Source organism: Microtus pennsylvanicus, chromosome 19 (assembly GCF_037038515.1).
Source record: "Microtus pennsylvanicus isolate mMicPen1 chromosome 19, mMicPen1.hap1, whole genome shotgun sequence".
Lineage (NCBI taxonomy): Eukaryota > Metazoa > Chordata > Mammalia > Rodentia > Cricetidae > Microtus > Microtus pennsylvanicus.
The window spans coordinates 22,127,386-22,143,377 of NC_134597.1; the positions used below are offsets into that span (position 1 = coordinate 22,127,386).

At 40.1% G+C, this 15,992-nt stretch overlaps 1 protein-coding gene across 1 annotated transcript in view; it reads left to right on the forward strand.

Annotated features, from left to right (window-relative positions):
- The window catches only part of Snd1 (staphylococcal nuclease and tudor domain containing 1), a 391,403-nt gene that overhangs the window by 53,102 nt on the left and 322,309 nt on the right, over positions 1–15,992 (forward strand). Inside the window, exon 10 of the mRNA XM_075953759.1 lies at positions 11,566–11,679. Within this exon, the coding sequence (XP_075809874.1) occupies positions 11,566–11,679 (114 nt within the window). The remainder of the gene's footprint in view (positions 1–11,565; positions 11,680–15,992) is intronic.

Sequence of the window (15,992 nt, forward strand, 5' to 3'; positions counted from 1 at the left end):
TGAAGTTTTCAGCCTGTTTTTGCTTTTGCTAAGAGGCACTGAAGATTTTGTCTATTTATAGGCAAAGGGGTTAGATATCTTTACTTGTGGACAGTGGCTGTCTCTATCACTTAACCATGAATTTATGTTGGAAAGTCACTAGGTGGCACTGTCAGCCTGAGAAATCCCCAAACTGTCATATAATGGTAAAATTTAGATTCTGATACTGATTTTCTTCTCTCTCTTTCCTTCCCTGTCTCCCCCCAAACCCCCCCTCCCATCATACCTTACTCAAAGTAATAGGTTACAGAGCTCAGCTGTGGCCTCTTTCCCTCCTTAGTGTATGCCTAGGTAGCTGATAAGTGATGTTAATCTCTCTGTTTAATGTACATTCCATTATGTATTTAGATATTAACATTCATATATCCTTCCACATTTTCTAGTATGATTATAACTTTGTTTAAATTAATAGTATTTATTTTATAAGTGCTAATTACTTTATTAATAGCTATATTGCATACTGAAACTAATTTTTATTTCCTCTTATCCCCCCAAGTTAGTAATTTTTAAAACATTTGCATGCACATATATTATGCATATTATTAATTCAGCTCTCACATTCTCTGTCTACCTAGGTTTTTTTCTCAACATTCACTCAGTTTGCTGATCTTGCTTCAGTAATTCTGTCTTGAGCCCTAGGCAGTGCTGACCGGGACTGATGGACTGCTCTTTCCCTGTGATGAGGTTTACATTTGGATTTCTTTGCCGGCATCACAGGAGGTGCTTTTGCTTTGCTCTCAGCTTAGGACTATGCTTGCTGGATCCTGTGGCATTTCCTTGATAATTTACTATATGATTTAGGTGGCATATTTGTTCCCGAACTTCATGACAACAGACTACTTGAGGCTAAGTTTTGAAGCCATTCATATCTATTTTCCATATATATTCAGTTGATAATCTAGTGGGTGTGTGTCAGGTGCTTTTTCCCATGAGAATTGATACAGTATTGCTTAGTTGTCCTTAGTTTCTAGGGTTTTGTTGTTGTTTTTCCTCCCCCCTTCCCCCTTTTTTGTGATCTGAAATGACTGATATTCTCCACCATGTATGATTCTTTTTTTCCTAAAAGGAATTATCCATTTTTTTTTGTTTGGTTTTTTTTCTTTCGAGACAGGGTTTCTCTGTGGTTTTGGAGCCTGTCCTGGAACTAGCTCTTGTAGACCAGGCTGGTCTCGAACTCACAGAGATCCGCCTGCCTCTGCCTCCCGAGTGCTGGGATTAAAGGCGTGTGCCACCACCGCCCGGCTTATCCAGTTGTTTTAAGCCTGGTATTCTGACGTGTCATGATGATGTAACATTGTCCTTGAGAGTTTAGATCTTCAGTCTTTTTAAACTGCTTTGCCACCTTTCATTTATTTTCTCTGTTCTCCCTTTCTAGACCTTTTCTCATTTGTATGGTGTTCTTTGTGGCTAGTGTTTGGATCTTCCCTTCCTGTTTTCTTTGTTTCTAAAAAAATGTTGTATTATTGCTTTTGAGATGAAGGTTGTATTAGATCATCTGGGCTTGCCTTGAACTTGAGATCCTCCTGCCTCAGCCTCCAAGGAGTGCTGTGACTATAGGCATGTGTGATCCCCCCCCCCCCATCCCATGAATTTCATCTGTTCTTTGAATGCATCTCTTCTATCATGGCTATTTAAATCAAACTTCTAGAACGTCTTTCATCCCATCTCTTAGCTGTCTGAGGAAATACCTTTGATTATTTTGCAGTTTTCCTTCATGTTCTTTGTGTCCTCATGTTAGTTATTTTGGCTCCTTAGTTTTCATATTAGAGGCTTTTTGGGTAGTTGATAAACCTTGTCATTTAAGAATAAGGTTTTAAAATACTAGGTTGTAAGCATCGAAACTGGGTTTTAGGCATATGTTTTGAAATTTAATAGCTGTTTCAGAGATTTGAAGCCAATCCTGGTGTTCAGCCCCTTGGTTGTTTCTTAAGATGCCTGATTTGGTAGTTCCCGAGTCTTTCCGGGCAGCTGGGGCTCTGCTTAATATATTATTAGATTGACTCTTGAGTTTCCTCACTTCTGGCTTAGGAGTCAGATGCTCATCCATTTACCCACCAACTTTCAGGATCTTTTGCAGTATTTGTCTCTCCAATTATCTTTATATTCTTGAGCTTATGTAAATGTTAAATACATTCTTTAAAATTTTTTTCAATTAAAAAATAGTTGTTTAGAGAAGGAAACAAAGCAAGTGTTTGGATCAACTTCCTTAATAGGTACCTAATATCCCATTGTAAAGCTATACTGTAATTTATTTAACCAATCTCCAGAAGGTTGCTATTCATGTAAGCCGGTAATTTTTCTCATATTTAGAAAGTGTAGTAAGTATCTATAAATGATAGTTATTGCCTTAGAGGTGATTGGAACATATTTGCAAATAGGTCTTTAGAAATATTACTTGATAGAAGCAGGCTTAATTTCTAATATGTGCCCGAGGAAATATTGGCTAACTTTTTCTGACAGGAGAACATAATAAATCTGTTGATGCTTTGCAGGCTGCCTCTTTTGGTAACCCCAAACCAACTGTGGGCTGGCAGTCCTTTTTGAACAATTGAAAGTGTTAAGAGGTTGGGGTGCGATTCATTGGTAGGATGTTTTCAAGCATGTGTGTGGGCCTAGGTTGGGGTGCGATTCATTGGTAGGATGTTTTCAAGCATGTGTGTGGGCCTAGGTTGGGGTGCGATTCATTGGTAGGATGTTTTCAAGCATGTGTGTGGGCCTAGGTTGGGGTGCGATTCATTGGTAGGATGTTTTCAAGCATGTGTGTGGGCCTAGGTTGGGGTGCGATTCATTGGTAGGATGTTTTCAAGCATGTGTGTGGGCCTAGGTTGGGGTGCGATTCATTGGTAGGATGTTTTCAAGCATGTGTGTGGGCCTAGGTTGGGGTGCGATTCATTGGTAGGATGTTTTCAAGCATGTGTGTGGGCCTAGGTTGGGGTGCGATTCATTGGTAGGATGTTTTCAAGCATGTGTGTGGGCCTAGGTTGGGGTGCGATTCATTGGTAGGATGTTTTCAAGCATGTGTGTGGGCCTAGGTTGGGGTGCGATTCATTGGTAGGATGTTTTCAAGCATGTGTGTGGGCCTAGGTTGGGGTGCGATTCATTGGTAGGATGTTTTCAAGCATGTGTGTGGGCCTAGGTTGGGGTGCGATTCATTGGTAGGATGTTTTCAAGCATGTGTGTGGGCCTAGGTTGGGGTGCGATTCATTGGTAGGATGTTTTCAAGCATGTGTGTGGGCCTAGGTTGGGGTGTGACTCATTGGTAGGATGTTTTCAAGCATGTGTGTGGGCCTAGGTTGGGGTGCGATTCATTGGTAGGATGTTTTCAAGCATGTGTGTGGGCCTAGGTTGGGGTGCGATTCATTGGTAGGATGTTTTCAAGCATGTGTGTGGGCCTAGGTTGGGGTGCGATTCATTGGTAGGATGTTTTCAAGCATGTGTGTGGGCCTAGGTTGGGGTGCGATTCATTGGTAGGATGTTTTCAAGCATGTGTGTGGGCCTAGGTTGGGGTGCGATTCATTGGTAGGATGTTTTCAAGCATGTGTGTGGGCCTAGGTTGGGGTGTGATTCATTGGTAGGATGTTTTCAAGCATGTGTGTGGGCCTAGGTTCCATCCTTAGTCCCATTTCCAACACCCCTTGCACTCTCCAGCCCCAAACAAAAGAAAGGTGCCCAGTAACTTTTCAAGGAAATTGAACAAAGGCCCTCATCTACAGCCTGAAGTCCACAGGCCTGCCAGTCTATTCCAAACGGGGCTCTTCCTTCTACAGTTACCCAGTTTAAAGGTTTTAGTTGTATAGGACATGACTAAAATAACTGGAAATCCTTGCAAGGATAACTCTTGACTTCTTCACAGGATACTTTGAGGTTTGACAGCTGATTTCTGGAGAGTTTTTGTCAAGAGGTTCACTATGAACTGAAACTCAACTAAGGGTTTTCTTGTTATATGTGGCCTATTGAAAGATTGGTTTCCATCATCTGCTTAAGAGGTTTTATCCCTCAAACAAAGAACTGCGAAAGAGGCCTCTTCTTGTCTCTCCAGGTTAGCAGAGAGGCATGTCCCCTTCACAGCGATTAGCTGAGCCTGCCTGAGACTTTTGTGCCTGTTGTGGCCTGCCAGTTCCCTGCCTGCCTTCCCTGTGGCGTTTTAGCTGATCTGTGCAGTTTGTAGCCATATGGTCCCCTGAGCACGTGGCTTGGCTTCTCTGTCCCTACTGCTGGATCTGTGAGCATTGCAGATTTCACAGACCTGAATAGCGTTGTTGGGGGGAAGGGAAAAGAGCTTGTCCCCAAGAGATATCTTCTCACTGCCCCACTTGTTAGAGACCTCATGTTTGTTCTCTTTGATAACATAAACAAACAGCAGCCACCTTTGTGCTTTGGAAGGATGTGAAGCTATCCATCCTTCAAGCTTATCCTTTGAGACCTTTGTCCGAGAGCCCAAGTAGTTGATTGGCAGAGGTAGCCTAGGCCAGCATTGGAGATCAGGTTGTAAGGTGGCAATGGATAGAGCATGGGTCTGCTAGAATGGAATCACTTAGCTAGCACGGAATTGATTTTGACACACTCACCATATTGCTGTGCTTCCAGTTCAAGAGTTATTTAGCATCACAGCTATATCATTTAATTGTGTTTCTGAGATCCTCTACCCTGGTTTATTTTCTTGGAGAAGTCATCCAAATAACAAAATTATTACTTGTTATAATTTTGCTTTACATTAACCTTAGTGATTAGTGGTGTTGAGTTCTGCTCGTCTATTTCTGTGGGCTGCTTTAGGGAAATGTCAAAGTCCTTTGCCTGTTTTTCAGTTTTCAAAAATTGTTCATAGTGCTAGGTATTGAACCCTGGGTTTTTGCTTATTTTTAATTGGACTGCTTGGTTTTGTTGTTGTGTTTTAGGAGTTTTGCAGATATTCTGGCTATTAAACTCATTGTCAGATACATGATTTAGAATATCTCACATTTTGTAGGTTGACCTTTTATTGTTAGTTGTGCTTTGGGAGCACAGTGGTTGTTTTTGTTTTATTTTTAATTTTTAGGCAGTCTGATTTTATATCTGGTTTTATATCTAATAGATCTTTGCCAGATGCAAAATAGTGAAGTCTTTGCTCTGCAAATTTCTTCTAAGATTTAAAAGTGATTGATTAAATTCCAAGATTTAAGTGATAGATCCAGTTTGAATCAGTTCTTAGTGTGGCACTAGGCAAGGAGCCAGTTCATTGTTTCATGCATGTCTCTAGCTTCCGGGTGTTGTTTTTTGCAGACTATCTCTTTTTATGTACTGAATTTTCATTCTTGTCAGTAGCCTTTTGATCACATAGTGCATTTTTGCACGATTCCATTGGTCTGACTTGCAAGTTTTCCATGACAGTACTGTATGGTTTCTATATTGTAGCCTTGTAGTAAGTTTTGAGATAAAGAATCATGCATCATCTAGTTTTTGCCTATTTTGGGTCCTTTGAGATCCAGTATGAATTTTGTTACAGTTTTTTTTTTTTTTAAATTTCTGCAAGCCAAAATCAAACAATGAACAACCCATCAAACCTCTTTTGTTGCTCCTTTAAGTGGCACATGTAGTAAAACTGCAAGGTGCACCCCAATTGGCTTGTTATCATGCTTGTTTTCTTGTCACTTCGATAAATACCCTGACAGCCAATTCAACATACAGTCCACTGCCAGGGAGGCAAGGTAGGAATGTGACACAGTTGTCACGCTGCATATACACACGAGAAAACAGTGGAATACTTCTAGCCTTCACTGGCTTTTCTAGCTTACAGTACCAAACTCTTCCACATTCTAGCCACAAAATATTTCCAGTGGCCTAAGAACCACACAGTTATGTTCATCACAGCAGCGGCCCCACCTCTGCTACCCATTTCTCTCTTGGCTCCTTTTCTCTTGTGGTAAAACTCTGCCTAAAAGCAACTACTAGAGCTTTATTTAGCTCATAGTTATTCTGGCAAGGAGTTCTTACAGAGACCGAGTCTGAGGGCACTAGTCTTAGTATAGGCCCAGTGAGAACAAGACAGCAACGAATGCATGCCTGCCGGTGCCTAGCTTCTCGTCTCATTTTCATTTTGTCCAGGACCTAGGCTGTGGTGGTGGTGATGTCTCCCATCTCAGGTAACCCACTTAAGGAATGGCTCACAGGTGTGCTCAGCAACTCTCCGGGTTGGTTGTAGATTGTGTCAAGTTGACAACAGTATTCTAATAAGGATTATATGTAAATTTGTGAAGCATTGCATCTTAAGAGAAAAGAAAGCAGATGTATTTATAGGATTGCATTAAATTCACAAATTGACAAAACCAACAAACAACCCACCAGAAATAATATTAGCATATCGGCAGTTTTAGATCTCCTAATCCATAATCATGGGATGTGTTACCATTTATCTTTGTTGTCTAACTTTTTTTTTTTTTTTTTTTTGGTTTTTCGAGACAGGGTTTCTCTGTGGCTTTGGAGCCTGTCCTGGAACTAGCTCTTGTAGACCAGGCTGGCCTCGAACTCCCAGAGATCCACCTGCCTCTGCCTCCCGAGTGCTGGGATTAAAGGCGTGCGCCACCACCGCCTGGCTTGTCTAGCAGTTTTTATCTCTGTAAATGGTTAATGTGTGCATGTGCACGTGCATTACAGGCGTGTGCTGCCACACTTGGCTTTTTACATGGGTGTTACGAAGGTAGGGGTGATCCCAACTGAGGTCCTCATGCTTCCACAGGTAGCACTTTCCTTACTGAGTCATTCCTCCAGGTCCTTCAACAATGTTTTATAATTGGCATTGTACAAGTTTCTTTTTTTCTTTCTTTCTTTCTTTCTTTCTTTCTTTCTTTCTTTCTTTCTTTCTTAACATCTTGTTATTCCTGAGGATTTTGTTCTTTGTGGTACTCGCTATTTGGGATGAAATTCAGATGTTATTGCTAATAGAAATAGCTGATTTTGTCTTCCACTACTTAATTAATTAATTTGTTTGTTAAGTATTTGTTGAATCTTTGAGTTTTCTTCCTATGTTTTGTGAGCATTCTAATTTTATTATATTCTTATAATTTTTATGCCTTTTGTTTTTCTTGCCTATTTTCTAGTTTTATGCTGAATGGAAATGGCTCTATGTTAAAATTTTAAGCAAAGATACTTAATATGTTTGGTGTGATCTAAACAGGCCAGTATATTCCCAAGCAGTCACACAGAGACCTCAGAAAACAAAGAAATGAAAAATTTGTCACTTGCCTGACCTTATCAAAGGCCTGCATAAGGAAAGGAAGTATAGGGATACTTTGGCAGGAATATTAGCCTCCTCTGCAGTGTACATAGGCTAAGACTTACAGAAGATTTCATTAGCAGTACAGTTTGCAGATGTGAATGAGAAGAGATTTAAGAGGATTCTTAGGATCATTTCAGAACAAACAATGCCAAGAGTCCACATATTCATCGCCAGCCTTTGGTATTTTACATGGGTATGGTGCATTTGTTACAATTAATGAACCAGTATTGATTTGTTGGTATTAATTAAAGTCATTATTATATCATTTAGATTTCTTGTAAAGTATTTTTTCTCTTTCAGTAACATTAAATTTGGATATTTTACCTCCTTATAGCTTCTCAGCCTCTCCTTGTTTTCCTTGTGACTTTGATCATTTTGAGAAGCAGTGAGGTATTTTGTAGGATGTTGCCCATAGGAATTTTGTCTGATGTGTGTTTTCCTTTTAGTTATCTTTGATAGTATTTGGTATGATTGTGCTTAGTTTGCTTATTCCGGGATGTTTTTCTGATTATTTACTTTTTTTTTTTTTAAAAAAAAAGCAAGATTGCATTTGTACTTCTGTGATGAACCAGGGAGACCAGACATAGCACACAGTGCTAGGGTGCAGGAGAAACAGCCATATGTCACAATATCGGCGAGGTAAAGGGTGTGTATTGTGGCTATACCTGTAGAATCCCTATTTGGGTTGATGCTTGCTTTGCTTCTTTTTGGTACTGAGATTGGTAGTAGTATTAGAGCTATTGTTGACTGTGTCTGGGGTGTCACTCAGAGTGTCCGTAGCTCAGAGAGCTGTTGTAAGGCAGACTTTGCCATCTGATGCACGCTGCAGAGTTCTAGCTGTGGCCCCTGGTCTAATAGCATTGTAGGGGGCTGTGCAAATAGGCAGTGTGGCAGGGGGCCAAAGAAAGGGATCAATATTTCTTTCCCCTGACACAGCTCTGTAGTTTTCCTGACTTTTGGTAGCCTTTAGCCTATACCTTACCATCACGAAGACATTTTTCCGGTTACAACTGGATTTCAAATGATGCGGAAGGAATTGGATTTAGTGCATCTAATCCTGAGTCCAGATGGTGACTTGTTCCTTATAGATTTCTGCTCCTGAGCCTTGGGTGATCTCTTGGTGCGCCTGCATGAGGATGGCTTGGTTAGAGATCGTAGCTTCTAGTGGAAGCGAGCTGTGGGAGCACACTTGAGTTATCTGAAGAGTGTGGTCCATAACTGAGTTGAGCCACTCTGGATTTTACTTATTGCACAGTGTGTGTCTATATCCCGTATTTTACCGCTTCTTCCATGTTTCTGTAAGCATTTGCTTATTCTCTAGGCAGTAATGACACAGTTTACAGAGAAATAGAAAGTCCTCCCCTCCCCCAACTTCCTTTCTTCCCTCCTGCTCTCTCTCAGAAAGCTAAGCCTTGCATCCCTGGCAGCGCCAGAGTGTGCAGTTCTGAAGAGGAGGTTGCTAATCAGGGATATGCCAAAGCAGAGAGTCTGCTACTGTGGTCTAAAATTTAAGCTTTTAGAATCCATTTGCTGCTATCATTATCATGTTATAAGGGGTGATGAATACTAACCTTGTCACAGGGGATGCTTAGACCTTCACATTCTGGAGTCAGGTGAACGTGTGACACTGTGCTACTTTCCCTTGTGTCATTGCTCTCTGAGCATGCTTGAAGGCCAGGGCTGTCCAGAAATTTCTCATGTCTTAATATAAGGAAGTTCTGCATGCTTTTGGCAACTGACAATTTAATAAGGGTTAATTTCAGTTTGGGAGTAAGTACAGATCTGTCCAAGAGTAAGATTTTGGAAATATTGTGAGATGTATGCATTTGAGATGACTGAAGATTACCTTATTTACCTGTGGTTATCCTTTTGAAGGCATTGTTAGCTGGAATAGTAGCTGTCTTGCTTGGTATAGCTTAGAGGAGTTTTTTTTTCTCCTCTCTGGTTTGCAGTTAGAATTGCAGAATAGCATACATCATGGAGCCCACATACGTCAGGTGTCCTGTCTGTCACCTGTTTTCTTTTCACACAAGTGAGGGGTTTGAAAGATAGAGACAAGTCACTGGACCTTTTGTGTTCGGGCCTGCTAGCCATTCTTGATAGCTTTGGGAATATATTTTATTGAGGGGTTTTTCTTGGCATTAATATGTCTAGATGGTAACATACATAGTGATTTTCTTTTGGTTCCTGTAATTGAATTTATATTTTTGGTTGTATCTCATAGGCAGTATCTAAGCTCCTCATGGCCTTTCTTTTTAATTGATAAAGGAAACTCTTGGATTTGGAGGGTCTTATACCCTTTGATACTACCAAGTTCTGATAATCAGCCCTAACTTGGTCCTAGTTTGACTTTATGATATATATTTATTTATTTATCTCTGATTTTTAAGTTTTTGACCAGGAGAATCTCTGTATTTTAGGGTTTAACTCTCTTGACTTAGATTTGCTATGAGTATATAGTAAAATAACTATGATCACTTAATACTGTCCTTTGCTGCTTTCAGAGTTTCAGGTTCATCTTAATATATAGTAGATAAATACTAATTCCTAGTTTCCATTAGTCTGGGTTAGACTTTTCATTATCTTTCTGACCGCTGGCCTTTTTTTCCCTGCGACTTCCATTACTCATAATGATCAAACCTAGATCTTTCCTTTCGCCAGCCATAATCAGCCCTCTATGGATCGACACACAGTTTGGTTTTAACTGTCTTCTTTTTTCCTTCTTTTCTGTCTGATGGTACTTAGCTACTGCCATTTTATGTTGTACACATTTTCTAATTTGTTTTTGGGTTTTGCTTGTTTTTGCTTGTTCTTAAGATTTTCCCTTAGAGCATCCCTTATTCTATCTGTTTATCTATCATCTATCTATCTATCTATCTATCTATCTATCTATCTATCTATCTATCTATCTATCATCTATTTATTTTTTGGTTTGTGATCGGCTGGGTCTTTGTAAAGGTGGAGGATAGCTGTTTTTGGATGAATCTGAAAATGAATGTATTTTGTGCTGAAGAATCTTCCATTAAAAGCCCCCCCCCCCTTAAGACATTCCCAGTGTGCTGTCCATTAGGGCTACGAACTGTCTAGCTGCTTTTGTTTCATGCATACAAGGGGAAAGAAATTTTGCCAGTCTTTCCTCCTTTTGTGGCAGCTGACCCTGTAATTCAGCCACTTGGTGGTTGCTGATTGAAGCATGGAAGAGCCTGATTTTTACTCTGCAAATGGAATGGATGGTGACAATATTTTGTAGTCAGTAGCTACTTGTAATGCTTGCAAAGAAAGAAGAAGAAGAAAAAAATCCCAAACAGCCTTAAAACAACAGGGTCTGGATATAATCGGGTGAATTGTTGATTGCTGGCCATTATCACAGGTTCTGGTTGTACCGTGATGTGGTACTATCCCAGTGTGAATGGCATTTTATTCTGTACATACTGGTGTACAGATGTTCTAACCTTCACAGAGAAATATTTTTGCTTTTGCCCTTCAAATAGATATCCTTGTATCCGAGACTGGAAGTTAATCGTTTTCAGCTGAGAGCGGGGTGCAATGTTAATGATTTTTGGTTTCTAAAACCAGACATGTCCATAGTAGCATTCTAAAAAGATGGCTTGTGGAGTAGCTGAGGCAGTATATTAGCAATTTAATGTTTCTGCCTGTGAGATTAACAGCTAAGCGGCTCCTTCCCTGGGCTGAACTGACAGTTCTTTCTGTCCTTCACTTGTCTTTGATTTTCCTACTCTCTACTGGGGCATTTTATTTAGATTTTTCTCATGTAGTGAGAGGGGTACCATTTTCTAATTCAACCTTTGCCCTTTGCCTCTTGAGTTAGAACTTTGATATTTAGTTTTAAACTTGGATCAAGAAAATTTTTAGTATAGACTGGATTTAGATTTTTTAAAAAAGACTTTTATTCTTATTTAAACACAGTGTTTACTGTCTAGCCATGGATGTCTCATTTTGGAACCTCAAGCTCACAGTGGTCCTTTTATACCAGTGTTCTGAGGGTTTAGATTATAACCTTGAACCATCACATCTGGCTCAGGTTTCTAGTCAGTCTTTCAGCCTTATGGGTAAGCACAAGAAATAAAGATGGATCGTATTTCTGAATGAAATAACTTCTGTTTTATTGAGAGATTATCATAAGGTCTTTGGGAATTGATTACCGTAGATGGCTGCTTATCTCGTCTTTTGTATCTGCCCGTGGTGGGCCTGACTCTGCTGTGTAACAAGGACTACTGAAGCCACTTTAAGCATTTTTGCCTTCTTACTTACAGGTAATGCAGGTTTTAAATGCTGATGCCATTGTTGTGAAGCTGAATTCTGGAGTCTACAAGACCATCCACCTGTCGAGCATCCGACCACCAAGGTTGGAGGGAGACAACGTACAGGTGAGACTGGGAAGTGAATTAGTGAGTTTTCTATTACTGTGATGAAAACACCATGACTGAGTCAACTTCCAGAAGGAAGGGTTTCTTTGATGTAGAGTTTTAGAGGAATACGATTCTGTTTTGTCATGGTGGGAAACATGGCAGCAAGCAGCAATGGCAGCCGGAACTGAATGCTCACCTCTTGAACTGCATGCACGGGGGTGAGGGTTGAGGAGTAAGAACATGCACACAGGGCATGAGACTTTGGAATGTGAAAGCCAACACCCAGCGGCATATTTCTTCTAGCAAGGTACTTCCTAGACTTCTCCAAAATATCGGCATTAACTGAGGACCAGGTGTTCAAATACATGAATGTGGAGGGGGGATACTCTTATTGAAATCAATCAGGAAGGTTTTGCACTTCTGCACAAGTAGAGAAGCCAGAAAATTAGTTAACTATAATATTCGTATGTAAATATGTGAAAGGATAAGTTTTTGAAATTGTGCAAGTATTATGCCTTTATATTTGCAGCTCAAACCATAGCCTCTGCTCTGTCCCATTTCAAATAATCACTATTGGCACTCCTCCCCCGGGAGCTGAGAGCTGTTAGGACTGGTACATTTGAGATAGCGGGTGCATTTTATTTGAAGAAGATCTTGCTATTTCTGAGAGAATAAGATGGAGAAATTCTGAACTCAACTTACAGGGCCTGCTTTTTTGATGGTCATTTTATTTTGGTTTGGTAGTTCCTTATGTCTTTGCTTTAGGGAAAAAAATGAATCTGTGTTTATGCTCCTTGGGGTTACCTGCTTACTTTCTACAAATGTTTACTATCTTTATTGTTTTGTACTATTTGCTAAATCCTTGAATGAATGAATGCTTGCCTGATCATATGATTTGAGTGTGTTCAGTTCTAAGAAATTATGCTTTAGATGAAATTCCAACAAGAGTTGGTCATCAGTGTGCAGGTAGGCAGATTGAAGTTAGATTTTGTGGTTATTTTCTTCCTATAATTCTGACATTTGAGGTGGTAGGGATAAGGATTGAGAATATTTGGGTTTGGTTTTGTCTTGCTTTAAAGGCCATCACTCTTGCTCCTGTTATTTCCCTCTGATAACTTCAGTGTTTATGTTGACTGGTTATAGAATTAGGCCTTGGGTGAAAACTAGTGCCAGAGGGCAGTTTTTAGAAATTAAACATCATGGTTGAAATTAGTTTTGTGGATATCTGCATTTTTTGTTTATCTCATTTGAGGTTCTAAAGATGTGAAATTTGCTCTTCCATTGTTTTTTTGTGCACACACATGTTGTAGCGCATTTACAAGCTGAGTTTCAAACCCCGTTTCCCATTTGTGTAGGACTTTATAGACAGCCCTTAAGAGTAAAATCAAAATATCATGATTGTCTTCTGAATCAGATCACGCATAAAAAAAAAAAAGAATGGGTGATTTCATGTCTGGCCAATCAGTTCATTTGCTTTCTTTTTCTTTGTAGAGGAGGCAGCAAACAGTACCGTGGCAAGGTTGAGAATTTAAATGCATGAAAGCTTAGACATGCCAAAATGAGGTTGTCTCAGTAACTGTAGCTGTGCCTCATTGCACAGAGTAAATATACATTTCTAGTTTGATGAGGATTGGGAGTGTGCACGAGTCTGCATCTGTGCCCTAAAGTTGGAATTAAGGTTCCCACAGCAACCACAACTTGGAAATTCCTGAATGTTAATTTTTATGTCTGCATCATTAGCTAAAGCATTATGTTAATGTAGACTATGTGGCTGGATCCTAAGCAGTTTTAGGGGATGGGTGGTATTGAGCTTAGGTGGAATAATAGGTTTTTTGAAGAAGGAGCTAACCTACTGAGAACTCAAGTTTTTCCAGGTTCATTTGGAGCTCCCCAGCTGGTGAAAGATACTTTCCTCTAGCCTAGTGGTTGATGGGCAGTTGTTGATTTTTTTTGTTTTTGATTTTCCTAACTCAGACTGAATTCTGGTTATATAACATTTCTTGTTTCCTACCAAAATGAGCTATGTCTCTCTCTCTCTCTCTTTTTTTTTTGCCTGCTTCCCAACCCCCTTCTCTTTCTATTCACTCCTGAGCTCTTAGTTCATTTTAAGAAAGTTCCAAGTAAAGCTCAGCTATAATAGTCTGTGACATATGGCTTTGAGAGAAATGAAGACTGATTGTCATTATTTGTCCATTAAATTCCTCTAGAAGATTGTACGAAGGGATCCCAGTAGTCACTGACATAGCATCCCTGAGCATGACTGGCTGTTCTGGTATTTCCCTAAGAAACTGTTTGTATTCAAAGATGAGAAGTAAGCACTTGTGAGGAAAGGCACTGAAGACCTATCATGCAAGCCACACAAGCCAGTTACATTTGTTCTTCTCAATTTTAGTTACACCTAAAAACTAAATGACTACGTAAATTCTTGTCGTCCCCCCAAGCCTTTGAAATCTGGTTTATAGTTTACATTCATACCTCATTTCAGTTCTTTCTGGCTTTATTTAATATTTAAGTAGCTGCATGAGGCTAGCGGCTACTTGGATGGACAGAACTGCCTGAAAAGCCGAGATGAACAGGCTAGTCGCCATCAGTGTTTGCTGGCCACCTGGTATTGTTTTGGGATATGCCATTGCTCCTCTCACGAACTTTGAGATTTAGTAGAAGTATATAAATAATTTGCTACTAAGTGCTGTACAAAAGCTTAAAATTTAGGGACAGTGTATAATTTGAGTTTCTTTGAAGAAATGACACTTATTTAAAGCTTGAAGGGTAGTTAGAAGTTAGTTAAAAATGGGGAGGGGACAATATCTTTTCTGGAAACATTAATGACAAGAATCAGGTGAATTTGTGGTAACAGAATGGATAGCCACTGAGGATAGCGTTTGAGTGGCGTGCCACCTGGATGATAGGAAACTGTAGGCAGGGCCAGGGCATGTACGGGTCCTGGGAACAGTTCAGGATACACCATGAGGGCCTTGTGACAAACTTGAAGTGATTTTTTTTTCTTTTTTAAAGATTTATTTATTATGTATACAACTTTCTGCCTCCATGTATACCCACACGCCAGAGGAGGGCGCCAGATCTCATTACAGATGGTTTGGAGCCACTATGTGGTGCTGGGAATTTGAACTCAGGACCTCTGGAAGAGCAGACAGTGCTCTTAACCACTGAGCCATCTCTCCAGCCCTGAAGTTATTTTTGTTTAAGCACGAATAGACTAGCAGATACGTAGATGCTAGGGTTGGAAGCAAACGGGCTTGGTCATTAGGTAAGGGTCATATTTCAAAGACTTTTAAAGTTTTTAGGTTTTGTCTTGAGGAATTTTAAACCAAGGAGAAAGATGTATTTAGACTTAAGAACTCTTCTGTCAATGTTTTGATTTACAAGTTTTTTTAAAGTAATTTATATTTGTACAAAACTGATCTACAAGGAGCAGTTCTGATTTTCTTTTGATAAGGCTTAATTGACCTCGGGGAGAATGGTGTGACAAACGAGGACTGTAGCTGTTACTCCAGATTCAGAGTGTTTGCCTTTCTCCTTAAAGAATCCCCCTGGGCTCTTACAGAGAGCTCAAGATTCTCTTCTACATTTATTCTAAAGTTAACAAAAATTTACAGTATTGGTGTAGGAAGAAAACTCATCTCCAGTTCCCAGGGTACTGTAATTTGTAGAGATGTGTGAAGCCTGGGCAGTAGACATACTCTGAGTTTCAGGTTTCTAGTTTCCTTTACTACTTTCCAGTGTTTCTACCTATGACAGGCAGGAAGCCCAATCAAATTGTCAAGGTAGAAGCAGGCATAGTGGCACACACCTTTAATCCCAGCACTTGGGAGGCAGAAGCAGCTGGATTTTTGAGTTCAAGGCTAATCTGGTTTGCTTAGAGAGTTCCAGTACAGCGGTGGCTACATAGAGAGACCCTGTTTCAATAAATAATAAAAAACTAAAAAAAATTAAGGTAGAGCTATTGGGGGCTAGTCCCTGTGTTAAGTTATTTGATACCTTAGTGCCAATTAGAAAGGGATGTCCCTCCCCTCGGAAGCCTCAGGTCAGTCAGTGCGTGTGCTTGGCACACTGAATAGAGGCTGCATTTTAGCTCCAGTTCTGTCTTTGTCCCTTTGGCTTGATGCCCTCGTGTAAGATACAGCTTGCACAAAATATATTCCTGCTCTAGTTAGAATAAGATCTGGTAGAATCTCAAAGGAAAAGATGGTGTATTTTTGGGAAATGGGGAGTGGCCATGTGACTGCAGAAATCCAGAATGCTTGAGGATTGTTTGAGAGGAAGGTCTGTGGTGGATGGAATACAGGGCCTTCAGGCATGCACTTGGGAAA